This window comes from Ictalurus furcatus, chromosome 23 (genome assembly GCF_023375685.1).
Source record: "Ictalurus furcatus strain D&B chromosome 23, Billie_1.0, whole genome shotgun sequence".
NCBI lineage: Eukaryota > Metazoa > Chordata > Actinopteri > Siluriformes > Ictaluridae > Ictalurus > Ictalurus furcatus.
Genome location: NC_071277.1, coordinates 3660016 through 3675625, shown reverse-complemented (window position 1 = coordinate 3675625; position 15610 = coordinate 3660016). Strand labels below are relative to the sequence as shown.

General features: G+C 39.0%; 1 protein-coding gene across 1 annotated transcript in view; it reads left to right on the top strand.

The window, feature by feature from the left end:
• The window catches only part of dok6 (docking protein 6), a 75439-nt gene that overhangs the window by 42697 nt on the left and 17132 nt on the right, over window positions 1-15610 (top strand). The window contains exon 4 of the mRNA XM_053611802.1: window positions 11053-11172. Within this exon, the coding sequence (XP_053467777.1) occupies window positions 11053-11172 (120 nt within the window). The remainder of the gene's footprint in view (window positions 1-11052; window positions 11173-15610) is intronic.

Here is a 15610-nt window from a genome sequence, read left to right as displayed (position 1 = left end):
AGTACAGAGGTTCTTTTACAGTAAATAGTGTACAAATGTACAGTACAGAGGTTCTTTTACAGTAAATAGTGTACAAAGGTACAGTACAGAGGTTCTTTTACAGTAAATAGTGTACAAAGGTACAGTAAAGAGGTTCTTTTACAGTAAATAGTGTACAAAGGTACAGTACAGAGGTTCTTTTACAGTAAATAGTGTACAAAGGTACAGTAAAGAGGTTCTTTTACAGTAAATACTGGCTGTCTTCTTCTTCTCAGTGATAAGCACGTGTCAGAAATGGAAAGTTGTGCAGCACCACTTTGTGTACCGTGGTATTTCTACTTTTCAATAAGTGCCACTTACTGTCAGGGAGTGAATATGCACTTCTATTCAGTGCGTCGCCCACGTTTAACACGTGGGTGTGAACACATAAAAACGTGTTGAAAATACATTAATACATAAAATAATAAGCATAAAAGATAATACAAGGAAACACGAGGACAGAATAACAACTGGGAGTAAGAGTTGGGCAGAACACAAGCACAAGCAGGTGTAAGGCATAACGTAACATTTGACTGAGAATTGTGTATAAAGTGTTCTTGATGAAGGTGATCATGCGGCACAGAGGTCTGTACTCAGACGAATTGAGCATTCAGTATGCATTCTGAGGGCAGATTTTTGGCAATGAATGAGAAACTAGAAAACAAAACACAAAAGACATTGCTGTGATGCAATCCTGTTGTAATGCACCCTTTATCCACCATTTGTCATTCAGTATGAGTTTGTACATGGGAAATTGCCAGCGTCGGCACCACGAAGGGGCCCCAAGGGACCCGGCCCACCCAGCTTGGTCACTGTGCCCCTTCACCTCTGGTACGCACTCCACCCCATCCCATCCCCCGAACGTGATTTCAGCCTCTGGGACTCAGCACCACGCCACTGGGCCCTCTTACATCTTGATATATTAATAATTAACAAAATATTTTTAAAAACAATTTCGTAAAGTAATTTAGTTTTACTATGAGTACTGATTATGAATGAAGAGTAGAAGTTGACTAAAAAAATACTTAACGTCCTGACGTGCGGTCACGATCGGCCAATTACCTACACGCTGCTATCACGACAGTGATGTGGTTGAGCGCGGTCATAACGTTTGTCTAACGTTTAACTTTGTAATTCAACAATAAGGGAAATTTCCTAACGACTGGAAAGACCTCGTTCCGAGAAAGTTTGACACTTCCACTCGTCGCGTGTAGCTTTATTAACAGTTAATACTTTCAAATTATTATTATTATTTTAGTGAGGTGGGCGAGGTATAAGAGGAATAAAACACTTTGTGACATGCTGTTACAGGAAAATAATACATTTCGGGGCGGTAACAGTAATTCAGCTTTGTATTGGGCTGTATCACATCACCCCGTCGTTGGTTATTTTCCTATAACAGCAACCCCCCGTGTTTTATAAGGTAAACTCAAATCCATTCGGTTCAGAAAAGTATTTATTTAATGTAATTTTCCAGTCTGCTACTCATGAAGCATCCAATTCTCTGTGTAAACAAAACGTCAATAATAGCAAAATTATCGAGACGAGAAATTGCACACGTGAGTGAGAAATTTAAATTCAGGTATGGGAATGCTGGAAATTAAATAAATACATTTCGATTTCAAATTTGAGTGCAATATAAACAGTGCTTCTATATAAACCGAGTGAAATGTCATTGTCATTGCTGGAGCTCCGACTGAACTGTGGGTGGAGGGTCAGTGAAATGCTGAGGTCAGTTATTGCGCGTGTGTGATGCTGAGACGAGTGAAACTCCTGCTGAGAAATCGTTATCACCTTCCAAGTGTTCTGTACTGTCACAGCCAATCTGGTTATCGCAGATATCACAGATACCCATCCCCACTGTTTGTGTCCTCACTGAAATAGGGCGAGGGTAATATACACACGTCATAAAAGAAACTTGTTATAATATAAGATTAAAAGGAAAGCAGCACATACGATCTAAAGTACATAAAGTATTGTTAAAACTAGGACTGCAACTAAGGATTATTTTCATAATCGATTACACGAACGATTTTTAATTTTTGCAATTAATCAGGTGGGGGGGGGGACAAACTTTCAGTTCCATTTTTTTCAGACTAAAACTTCAGACTAAAACTTCTTGATATATATACAGTGGTGGCTTGACGGTTAAGGCTCTGGGTTATTGATCGGAAGGTCGGGGGTTCAAGCCCCAGCATTGCCAATCTGCCACTGTTGAGCCCTTGAGCAAGGCTCTTAACCCTCTCTGCTCCAGGGGGTGCTGCATCATGGCTGACCCTGTGCTCTGACCCCAACTTCCTGACATGCTGGAGTACATGAAAAAAATAATTTCACTGCACTATAATGTATATGTGACTAATAAAGACTCGTTATCATTTTATATATATAAAACTTTTTATGGATGCACAAAAAAGCAGTGATAAATAAACTACAGTCCTTAATGAATAATAAAATCTCACTTTCACTGCACCTTATGGTTTCTGTTCGTCACTTAGATTAGGCGTATTGTTTTACTTATGCTTACTTCGATCGTAGCATTTTAATTAGACATTACAGATCTTACGTGAGCTACACTGTTTATCACCGCGTCTACACTGTGAGTGAGGAGCAACGCGGCCTCGTTACTAATAGATCACCTACAGATCGCTCCCGTTATAATAAACGACCGAATTTACACTGTATCGCGCAAATACAGCATATGATGACGATAAACTTGAATTAAACTAAACCTTTTAAGCAACTCGCAAAAGGTACCTTTTGCGTTGATATTTTACCTTTCGAAAATTCATACACTAGACAGTAGAGTACATAGTGCATAGTGTAAGTGTGTAGTACGTAATTTGGGACGCAACTTTAGCATTTACTCTCCGAAGCGTGTTTTCGGAGCAGAAGTAACGTAATGAGTAAATGTACCACGCGCAGACCGACCAATTGATAATGAGATACACTGACAATGATTTTCATAATCGATTATTATCGATTTTATCGATTAGTTGTTGCAGCTCTAGTTATAACACTTCATTCCGCCTGTGGCGAATTCAGAAGGAGGCTCCCTACTGAGGCAGCATTTTGGGGCAACGTTTGTGCTGCCGAGATAAAGTCTGTCCCATTTAGAGGGCAGTAGAAGGACTGCTGTTTTCTAAGGTCTTTCTGGGGGGGGGGGGGGATGAAGACACTGCTTAGAGAAAGGAATTTCATAATTCTGTCCATGCTAAGACATGTGTAATGTTTTAGAAATGGACTACTTTTTAAAATACAATACTGTAATATACAGTTGGATTCATAAGTTTTAGCACCCATGGCCAAATCACATTTGATTGATTTTTTTTTGAAGTGAAAAGAAGTAAACATAACCTCAGCAGCAAACTATTTAAAAAAAACAGTAACGGTTTCTGCTGTGGTTGATGCACTTTATATTTGATGAACATTACAAATTGAAAAAAAGAAAAAAAATATATTAATTGTGGCATGTAACCAAAGTTAGCAGGCAAAAACAGTAAAAACTTAACTGCTGAAAAATACTTTCGTCGTGTAAAATTATTATTATTATTATTATTATTATTCACTAACAATTTAGGTCTAAAATATAATAGAACATTTGTTATTCTTTATATGTCCAAAAATAGAAAAGATTTATATTTATATATATTTTACCGAGTGTTGTATTTTGATGGTTTAGCTCTGAAGTTATGTTATATTTGCAAAAAAAAAAAAAAAAAAAGCTAATAATTACAGTAGATCCATTCTGATATTTTTACTCAGTTAGACCTTTGTGTGTAGAAAGTTTAGACAGATGTAGCTGTAGCTGTCACTGTCAGCCATGTTGAACTGGGATGAGCAACACGTAATAAAAATCAGGATAAATGGATAATGGTGTATATAACATTGAACTGGTTTTTGAGGTGATTTATGTAATGTATTGCTGTAAACATATTAAATTAAATGAAAAGTGAGAGGGATTATTATGCATCCTTTTCTCATCATTGTCTTCATTCTCACCCGGTGTTGGGCTGTTAGGTCACCCTGGTTCTAACACCCCTGCTTTTCAAACACACACACACACACATACACACACACACACACACACTAGAGAGGTTATTCATCTTCTCTCCTACCACTTTTCCTCTCTGTCCTCCTCCTCGTGATCAAATGCTCTGTGTGTGTGTGTGTGTGGGGGGGGGGGGGGGGGGTGTTATTTTCTGTCCTACATTTTCTTCCCTGTTGATTAGACTTAGTTTTACACTCCTACTAGTTTCATTTAGCAAGAGTGATGTTATAGGGTTAAGGACATTCTGTAGGTCAGTCATTGTTTAAAAGCTAAACTCATGATATGTTAATGCTTTGCTGTCTTATCTTTAAGATTTGACTGATACGTTAAAGATAAACATCGTTTTATGTCACATAGCAACCAAAAGCACATGACGTGAAAGTAGCTCTTGTGGCACCAGGACCTTCTTGTGGCTCTGTGCCACATTTTAGTGACATATCCTGGGTTGTGATTTTCTCTGGGAAAGAAAATGTGTGCACTGAGGCTCAGATGACTCTACATTTGGCTCTGTTACTTCTTGCTGTTACTAGCACAAGTCTTTGATATTTGCCAATAAGTAGTGGAAAAATTACTCTGTATAGCCATCAAGACTTAAACGAAGTAATCATTCCACTGTATCAGTTATTATTTTATTTTTTTTGCTGCAGTTTTTGGTTCAACATCTTCATCAAGGCTAAAGTGGTTGCTGCAATCTTTTGTATGTGACAGTTATATCCTAATATCCTAAGAGTATAAATAAAATATTAAGACAACATTTTAAAACTATATATTGGACAGTTTTCAGTGATCAGTGCTGGTAATCATACTTACTGCATTTTTTTAAATAAAGACCACAGATCAGACAAATCCTCTCAAAACATGTTGACAAAATTTCCCACTACCACCCAATACATAACAACATGTAGACAAAACCTCCCAATACATAACAACATGTAGACAAAACCTCCCAATACAAAACATGTAGACAAAACCTTCCAATACATAACAACATGTAGACAAAACCTCCCAATACAAAACATGTAGACAAAACCTTCCAATACATAACAACATGTAGACAAAACCTCCCAATACATAATAACATGTAGACAAAACCTCCCAATACATAACAACATGTAGACAAAACCTCCCAATACATAACATGTAGACAAAACCTCACAATACATAACATGTAGACAAAACCTCCCAATACATAACAACATGTAGACAAAACCTCCCAATACATAACAACATGTAGACAAAACCTCCCAATACAAAACAACATGTAGACAAAACCTCCCAATACAAAACAACATGTAGACAAAACCTCCCAATACATAACAACATGTAGACAAAACCTCACAATACATAACATGTAGACAAAACCTCCCAATACAAAACAACATGTAGACAAAACCTCCCAATACAAAACATGTAGACAAAACTTCCCAATACATAACATGTAGACAAAAACTCCAAATACAAAACAACGTCACAAAAACTCCCAATACATAACATGTCACACAACCTCCCAATACATAACAACAATAAGACAAAACCTCCCAATAAATAACAACATGTAGACAAAACCTCCCAATACAAAACTTCATGTGGAAAATACATAACATGCAGACAAACCTCCCAACACCAAACATGTAGACAAAACCTCCCAATACATAACAATATGTAGACAAAACTTCCCAATACAAAACAATGTCACAAAAACTCCCAATACATAACAACATGTAGACAAAACCTCCCAATACAAAACAACATGTAGACAAAACCTCCCAATACAAAACAACATGTAGACAAAACCTCCCAATACAAAACAACATGTAGACAAAACCTCCCAATACAAAACAACATGTAGACAAAACCTCCCAATACATAACAACATGTAGACAAAACCTCCCAATACATAACAACATGTAGACAAAACCTCCCAATACAAAACAACATGTAGACAAAACCTCCCAATACAAAACATGTAGACAAAACCTCCCAATACATAACATGTAGACAAAACCTCCCAATACAAAACATGTAGACAAAACCTCCCAATACATAACAACATGTAGACAAAACCTCCCAATACAAAACATGTAGACAAAACCTCCCAATACATAACAACATGTAGACAAAACCTCACAATACAAAACAACATGCAACAAAACCTTCTGATACAAAACATGTAGACAAAAACTCCCAATACATAACATGTAGACAAAACCTCCCAATACATAACAACATGTAGACAAAACCTCCCAATACAAAACATGTAGACAAAACCTCCCAATACAAAACATGTAGACAAAACCTCCCAATACATAACAACATGTAGACAAAACCTCCCAATACAAAACAACATGTAGACAAAACCTCCCAATACAAAACATGTAGACAAAACCTCCCAATACAAAACATGTAGACAAAACCTCCCAATACATAACAACATGTAGACAAAATCTTCCAATACATAACATGTCACAAAAACGCCCAATACAAAACAATGTGCAACAAAACCTTCTGATACAAAACATGTAACAGAACCTCCCAATACATAACAACATGTAGACAAAACCTTCTGATACAAAACATGTAGACAAAACCTTCTGATACAAAACAACATGTAACGAAACCATCCAATACAAAACAACATGTGGACAATACATAACATGCAGAGAAAACCTCCCAACCCAAAACAACCTTGAAGATTTAAGAACTATATTGTAATATGCACAAGCTTCCTTTTAGAATGTTGTCACCGAAGCTGCAACAGATTTCAAATAAAAGCGAAATAATAACGAATTAATACCATTCATGAAAAACCCCCCAACCCTGTCATCGTCATATTTAGCATAATCCTACACAGATTATGTATACACAGCCTGTATAGATTTATGTGAGGTATTTGTGCGGCATTATGCAAGATATTGTGCAACATTGGAATAAAATAAAAATACAGCATAAAATAGGAAAGATATAAACGATGTTTAAGACATTTAACAGTGATGGGTAAATGCAGTAAATGTAGTCTTGGTCATATTTACACGAGGAGAAGTATTGTCCTGTAAAGTGCACACACTGCAGCATTTATATATTGTTTGTCAGTGTTTGTAAGGGTAATACGGAGGTGGAAGTGGTAGAGGGTGGTTGTTGTTTATGAATGTGACAGCCTGGGGGTATAAGCTGTTACGAAGTCTGGATGTTCTGGCTGTGATGCTCCAACACCATTTACCAGACTTCATGTGTGTGAACAGTGAGTGGGCAGGATGTTAGGGATCCCTGATGACAATTCGAGCCCTTCTGCAGACTCTCCTGTGGTGGATACCCTGCAGTGAGAAGGAGATCTATCCTTGTGAAATCAGTGAGGTTGTGTGCACTTCACTCTATACTAAATATTAGCATAGCTTACAGAGTCTGTGCATGCTAGTTCTGTTTGCAAGATTGTGAAAAAAAAAAAAAACATGGCTGAGACCTGAGGTGCAATTGTAACACCTGTTATAACTAACTGTACAGCCTCTTAATTCATCGGTGTCTCAGACTGTTAAGAGCAGCAGAAGTTGGCAGCACAGAGACAGAAAAGATGCGTCAACTAATATCCATGCTCATAATGATGAGTTGCAATTGATGCGTAAAGATGTTATCCTTAATTTTTTTTTCTTTTTTCGATCAAATAATTATGTATAATCATAATAACCATACACCATACCATAGTGGTTGATGGTTGCCAAACAACAACAAAAAAAAGTATAATATCTTTAGAAGCTCTGCATCAACAAGTAAAAATAATCCATGTTTAAATGGGTGATTTTGTCCTGTGTGTCAGTACGAAAAGGCGTAAAGGGAACGTGGACCTTTTAAACCATGGCATTCACATCAGGGATAAAATAATTACATAGGACAAAATTGGCAAAATATATAGTCATCTGGCACTTTAATATTAACACCCTCACATTCACGCAATTATCCAATCAGCTAATCATGTGCCCGAAGCGCATTGCATAAAATCACATAGATACAGGTCATGAGCTTCGGTAAATATTCATATCCAACATCAGAATGGGAGGAAATGTGATCTCAGTGACTCAGTGATCTGGTTGTTTGTGCCAGATGGCTGGTTAGAGTAGTTCAGAAATGACTGATCTCCTGGGATTTTTTACACACAATGTAAAGCACTATGAGCGCCTAGAAAAGTGCTGTATAAATACTGCTTATTCTTACTGGGTCGCGGGGAACCTGGAGCCTATACCAGGGGGCATGGGGCACGAGGCGGAGGACACCCTGGATGGGGTGCCAATCCATCGCAGGGCACAATCACACACATATTCACGTACGACGGACACGTTGGAGATGCCAATCAGCCTACAATATACGTTTTGGACTGGGGGAGGAAACCGGAGTACCCAGAGGAAACCCCTGAAGCACGGGGAGCACATGCAAACGCTGCACATACCGGGCCGTGGCGGGAATCGAACCCCTAAGCCACCGTACGCCCTGAGGAATAATAATAATAATAATAATAATAATAAGAGTTTTATACAGAATGGTGCAAGAAACACCTTGCTGATGAGAGAGGTCAGAGGAGAATGGCCAGACTGGTTTGAGGAAGTATACAGTAACTCAAATAATCACCCTTTACAACCGTGATGAGCAAAAAAGCATCTCAGAATGCATAACAGCTCAAACCTTCAAAAGGTGGATGAGCTGTAACAGCAGAAGATCGTATCGGGTTCCACTGCTGTTAGCCATGAAGAGTAATCTGAGCCTACAGGTGGTACCGGCTCACTGAAACCGGACCGTTGAAGAGTGTACCAGGCAGACTGTCCGATATATTATACAGTACAGTTGGCCATGTTAGCTATAACATGCTTTGCTGAGCTGAAGTACGAGCAGATTCCCAAATTGTTCCGTGGGTTAATTAGTAAGAGAATTAGACATGCTGGTAATGTGGAATAAACAGTTCATATGAAGATTACATTTAGGAAAAGTAGCATTAACTGTGGCGTGGGGCATTTCGCTAAATGCAGAGGCCATTTTTTTTTTTTTTTTAATAATATGATTGCCATGACAACTGGTCATGTTGAAAGGTGGTAGGGAAAAGGCTAGCACTGAGAACCAGCAAGAACAACTACAACAGCAACACACTATAATATCTCAGTAAAAATAGCATGAACTGTGTCATGCTGCGCTGAAATAAATCCAGCAGCCCCCCCCCCGACCCCCCCCCCCAAAAAAAAAAACAATTGTAGATTTAATTATCGCGATTAATTGTGCAGTGCTTCCACGTAGCAGCAGAAAGGCAACAAAACTCCATCAGCCTGATGAAGTGTTTGTTTATCCAATCTTCCACTCGGTGAACCTTAAAATGTGTGTGTGTGTGTGTGTGTGTGTGTGTGTGTTTAGACACACTTAAAGGTCAGTGGTTTGGGAAGGAGACCTTCCAGAAAAATTTGAAAACACTGTGATTAGTTTGTTTTGTTTGGGGTTGTTTTGCCCATAAGTTTCCATAAGCGTCAGTGGTGAGTTTCGGTGAGTGTTTGTGAAGATTATACATGTACAGATGTGTAAATGGCGCCAATGGTTATTATTTTGTCTTCTGGGAAACATGTAAATATCTTATGTAGCTTCTGAAGGGCAGTACTAAATGAAAAAAAATATAAAAAAAATAGATATTTAAACAAAATAATAAGGATGAATAAAAAGGATCGGTCGCACCTTGTGTAATAGTCGTGTACGAGTCCCTCGGTCGTCCTCGACGTGAGAAGACGGATCTCGACATCATGTAGACGCTGATGGAAAGGGATCAAATATGAAGAAGATGCTGGAAAAGCGAAGAATGTGCAGCACCTGGAGGATTTTTCTGAAGAACAGTGGACGGTTTAACTGCTCAGGACGAACAAGGGACTCGTCAAGAACTCTCACAACACATAAAATCGTTATGTTATGTCGTGGATCATCCAGGTAACGACACACGGTGTTAAGAATCAATGGTATGTAAACTTTTGAACTGGTTCATGTGTGTAAATTCAGTTCATTATAGTGTATTGTGCAGTATACAGTGTGTAAACATCTGTTATGTGAAATAACTTAAATCAGGACAGAACTAAATAAATAAACTACACGCCATTTTAATGATCCCTCTTCTTCTTCTTCTTCTTCTTTTTTTTTTTAAATTATTAACATTTTACAGATTCCGCAAGGCGTGTGTAAACTTATGGCCTCACCTGTATCACGACTGAATGAATCTGATACTAAGTAACAGCGTTTATGAGAGAATTCCACATGAAAAGCTCAGAATTTTGTTATCTTTGATTCTTATCAATGTTGATGTTTGGTGGAAGCCATGGTAGATTTAAGGACGGTTGTTGCTAGGTATAATTCCAGTTTTATTTTAGACATGCAGTTTTTTTTTTCTTTGTAATTTATTAATATGTAAAAAAAAAAAAAAAAGAAAAAAAAAAAGAAAAAATTAATATTCTCAATGTTTTTGTCTCATTTTCATGGTCACTTTATATTATTTATATAAAAGATAAACTGGCTATGTGCCAGCAAGCTAAATCATTACCTAGCTAATATAATTTGCAGTTGCCTAGCAACAACACTCTCATGACTTCAACTACTTAAATAGCCGGCACAAATTCAAAAGTTCCGACTGACTGCACCGATACACCAACACCAACAACAACACCAACAATGAGCATGCATTTGTAATCATTTATTTGTTCGTTTCTTTGTGTTATTTTGCTTGTTTACTTGGAAATGTATTTATTCTGCAGTTCTAAATTTAAAAAAAAAAAAAAATGACTTAAAAGTGAGACCGAACTCAATCTCACACTAGAACTGCAGTTAAAGTTCTCACAACTTACCGATCACAGAAACTTTACCTATTATATGTTCTCACTATCTGTGTCTGCTTTGTTCCTTTCTGATCTCATCGACCTGTGCGTGCGTGTGTGTGTGTGTGTGTGTGTGTGTGTGTGTGCGTGTGTGTGTGTTGTCCACAGAGCTGGAGGCAGAGGAGTGGTGTAAGTTGCTTTGTTTGGAGTGTTTGGGCAGTCGGATCAATGACATCAGCCTCGGTGAGCCGGATTTATTAGCAGCAGGAGTGCAGAGGGAACAGAACGGTGCGTGTTGAATTAAGCACTTGCTAATGAATTCTTTGATGATCAACACGTGTGCGAACACCAACCTTTATGAGTCGCTCAGGTCACAATGACCCAATTAAGAATGTTATTCGATCACAAGCTATTTGAAATCTGTAGGAGCTCGACTCGGTTTCGTTTTGAAATCGCGACGATGATGTACATTCGATTGAGTGTTTAAATGACGGAACATTTAAAAGAGGAGGGATGTGTTCTTGTGAGTAATGACGGATATGATTGGGCCACAGCAGATGTTATGGAGTGTACTACAACAGTGCCTAAGTAAAAAATAAAGGTAAAGCAAAGAAACCCCGGAACATTGTGTTTAAATATTTATGTTTAATATCAAAAAAAAAAAAAATCTGACGAGCCGACTGCAGGTCAAATGGCGTCTAAGCAATTTGATGTGTTTGTGCGTTTAAATATTTAAATGTTAATGTTTTCTCTATTTCTGTGTTTGAGTTGGTTTAGTGGATGAGCAAATATAAAATAAAAATGAGTTCGAACAGCAGGAGGGGAAATCTTTTCAACCAGATCATGCAGTCAGAACTCTTGGATGCAGTAATTCAGGATATGAAGCTTGTGGGACAATTTCCAGTGATATTCAAATTCACATTGTATTGGTCACACACACAACCGTACACAGTACGACGTGCAGTGAAATGCTTTTCCCGACTGACCATGATCCTAAAATAGAATTTACATGAACCGTAATTTACTCACACACAGGTATAAAAGGAAAAATATTTTTTTTAAATAAAAAAAATATATAATATCGTATAAGGCGGTGGTTTTCAAAGTGGGGGCCGCGGCACCCTTGGGGGCCTCCAGGGGGCGCCCGGGGGGCCTCGACAATTTGGTGTGAAAAATAAATTCTCACTCTCAGACAACCACACACACACACACTCAATCAATTCCTATTGTCATGTAATGTAAAGATGTAAGATGTAATTATTAATAATAAAAAAAGTAGGGATATATTCAGAAGTCTGTATTTTTAATGTGTTTTAAAGACATCTTGCAAAAGGGGGCCTCGGGTCAAATGTTAATGCCATTTGGGGGGCCTTGCCCTGGAAAAGTTTGGGAACCCCTGGTATAAGGGATAGTAAAAGATAGGTGGCAGTAACAGTATGACTGACTATATTTGGGATAAAGTGCAGATGTGTGCAGTTGTTTGTGCTGTGCTACGTCAGGCTGAGGTAGTTGTAGTGAAATTGCCAACATATATAATAAATATGCATAAATTAGGGGTATTAAGTAAGGAGTAATCGATAACGAGCCGTTGAATTATTTGAAAATAACGCGCACCGCGAGGTGGTAATGCAGTCAGACCTCATGTGCACCTTGTTATTTTCTAATAATTCAATCACACCTCAAGACATTGATTACAACACCTCATGACCTCACCTCAAGACATTGTTCAGATGTTTCATTTCAAGACGTTTGAAAGGTTTGTTTCTTTAAAATGCTCTTGTGTGTAGAACTAATTTATTACGCATCCCATCTGAAGCCAAAACATCATTTTAGAGCTAGTAACGGAGGCTTGAGCCACTGATATGCAGTTATTGGGGAGAGAGAGAGAGAGAGAGAGAGAGAGAGAGAGAGATCACAGGATTTTTTTCCATTTCATGCTGATAATATAAAAATAGAACAAATAAATAAATAAATATCGATAAGCCTGATTGTTCACAGGTTTTTTTTTGTTTTTTTTTTATTACAGCAGAAAATACAATAAATAAATAAATAAATATGAATACTTGTTCACTTTTTCGTTTTATTGCGCTCTCTCTCTTCTCTCTCTCTCTCTCCAATAGCTGCGTATTAATGGCTCAAGCCTCCACTTCGCCTCATGGCTGCATTACCACCCCGAGGGCGCATTATTTTTCTAACGACTCAACGGTCCATCCTCAATTATTCCTTACACATTTCTGGAAAATCTCAAATTAGCGCTATTATGTTTGTTGTTATCTCTGTGCGCTGTGGTGGACAGTAGGCTAACATTTCTCTTATTTCAGTTCGCTTGGCGAAGTGATATGGAACTGTAATGCGGTCAAGACCTAACTGGAACTACTTTAGCTGTGCATTCACAGAGAAATAATTGCACACCTCAGAACGTGTGTCAGCCAATCAGAATCGAGAATTCAACAGCGCTGTGGTGTAACATGAATGTAGGTGGTGTGGGTGTTGTGCAAACAAGTACAAGCTCTAGACCTATGTGTTGTCCTGGTTGAGGGCCCGAATGGCCTGTGAGAAGAAGCTCCTCCTTATTCTCTCTGTGTTGGGCTTCAGGGAGTGGAAGTGCTTCCCTGACCTCTTCCTGGCCTCGGTCCAGCACCGCTTGTTGTAGATGGGCTTCAGGTCAGGGAGCTCAGTGCGGATGGTGCACTCAGCTGATCTCACCACCGTCTGGAGAGCTCGCCTATCCTGCTTGGTTCTGTTCCCTGCTTGGTGATACTTCCTGTCGGGATACTCTTGATGGTGCAGGTGTAAAAAGCACCTAAGCACCTTAGAGGGTAGTTTAAAGTCCTTTAAGCGTTTAAGGTGGTAAAGGACGCTGAAGGACATTCTTCACCAGGGTGTTAATGTGACAGGACCTGCATGATGTGAACACCAAGGTACCGTATGGGCGGCAGTGGCTGAGCGGAAGTGGAGCGGGTTGTCCACTAACTGTAGGGTTGGTGGTTCGATTCCTGGCCCACGTGACTCCACATGCCGAAGTGTCCTCGGGCACTGAACCCCAAGTTGCTCCCGATGGCAAGCTAGTGCCGTGTATGGCAGTTCTGTGTGTATGTGAGAGAATGGGTGAATGAGACACAGTGTAAAGCACATTGTAGAACCGCTATATAAGCGCAGACCATTTACCATTTACCCCAAACGGTTCACTCTCTCCACTGAGGCAACTGTTGATCTTAAGGGGGTGGTAGCTCCTCTCCTGCTTCATGCTCAAGTCCACTGTCAACTCTTTGTCTTGTTGACGTTTGGGTGAGGTTGTTCTCCAGGCTTTTTGTCTCCTCCAGGTAGGCCTTCTCATCATTATCAGAGACCACTACGACAGTGTCATCAAGAAACTTGACAATAGTGGTAAATAGTGGAAGTGGCCACGCAGTCATGAGTGTACAATGATTTTCAGTACAGCTCCGTTAAAAGTCGAACGAAAATAGACACCAATCAGGTACCTTGGGACTGCAAATGAAGCCTGTTTTACACCAGAATGAGATTTTAACGAAGTATTAAATTTCAACTGATGTCAGCACGCGTGTTGTTATACCAGGGCTACAGGCTGAAATATTGAAAACGTTTGCTGTGAGTTTAATATTTCTGTTTATTAGTTCTCGGTATTAGATCTATCAAACACATAAACGCGTCACCGTCGCTGGAAGTTTTTAGTTACAATGGAAAAAATGAGACCTGATTAGGCCACATTGAAGATGTTTTTCCCTTCCATAACTCTTCTGGATGTTTGAGTATTAAAATGAGACAGAAGAAGCCTTCCTACACCAGACATGTCTTGGCTGATTTTTTATTTATTTTTTTGTACTTTTGAGGACACTGTGTACATTTCATTTTTATCCAAACGATTCCCGATTCCTTTAACCCCAGTGAGCGCACTGAGGGTGACAGTGGGAGGAGAAACGGAGCTACGGATGAAGAAACCTAAAGAGGACGAAACATCTTGCCAACACTGTGAATCATGAGTTATTTTTATAGCTGGCAGGCTGGGAATTCAGATTTATATGGAATATAAATGTATGCTTATAAGATGATAAGGATGTTGCTAGTGGGGGACATGGTGGCTTAGTGGTTAGTATATTTGCCTTGCACCTCCAGGGGTGGGGGTTCAATTCCTGCCCTGCCCTGTGTGTGTGGAGTTTGCATGTTCTCCCTGTGCTTCAGGGGTTTCCTCTGGGTACTCCGGTCCAAAGACATGCATTATAAGCTGATGGCATTTCCACATGGTCTGTAGTGTGTGAATGTGTGTGTGTGATTGTGTGATGGGTTGACACCCCATCCAGGGTGTCCTCTATCTTGTGTCCCGAGTTCCCTGGGATAGACTCCAGGCTCCCCAGTGACCCTGTATAGGATAAGCGGTACAGAAAATGAATGTATAGATGGATGAATATTGCTCAGGCAAACCACACCATAAGTCACAGAGGAGTGAAACATGGTTGTGCTATAGTGCAGTGTTCAATGTTTTGTTTCAGGTATTCAGGATCCAGATGTCCTATGACCAAAATTCTTTTTCAGCAGCTCCCAAACCAAAAAAAAAAGCCTCATGAGCTAATTATCTCTGCCTGCTTAGATTTTGAGCTAATTTGCATAATATGCAAAACCTACTCCAAACTACACCAAAACAAGATCAAGTTGATGTCAAAATACTAAACAGAGTGTAACCCTCCGTAATGATTAAAAATACGTGAAG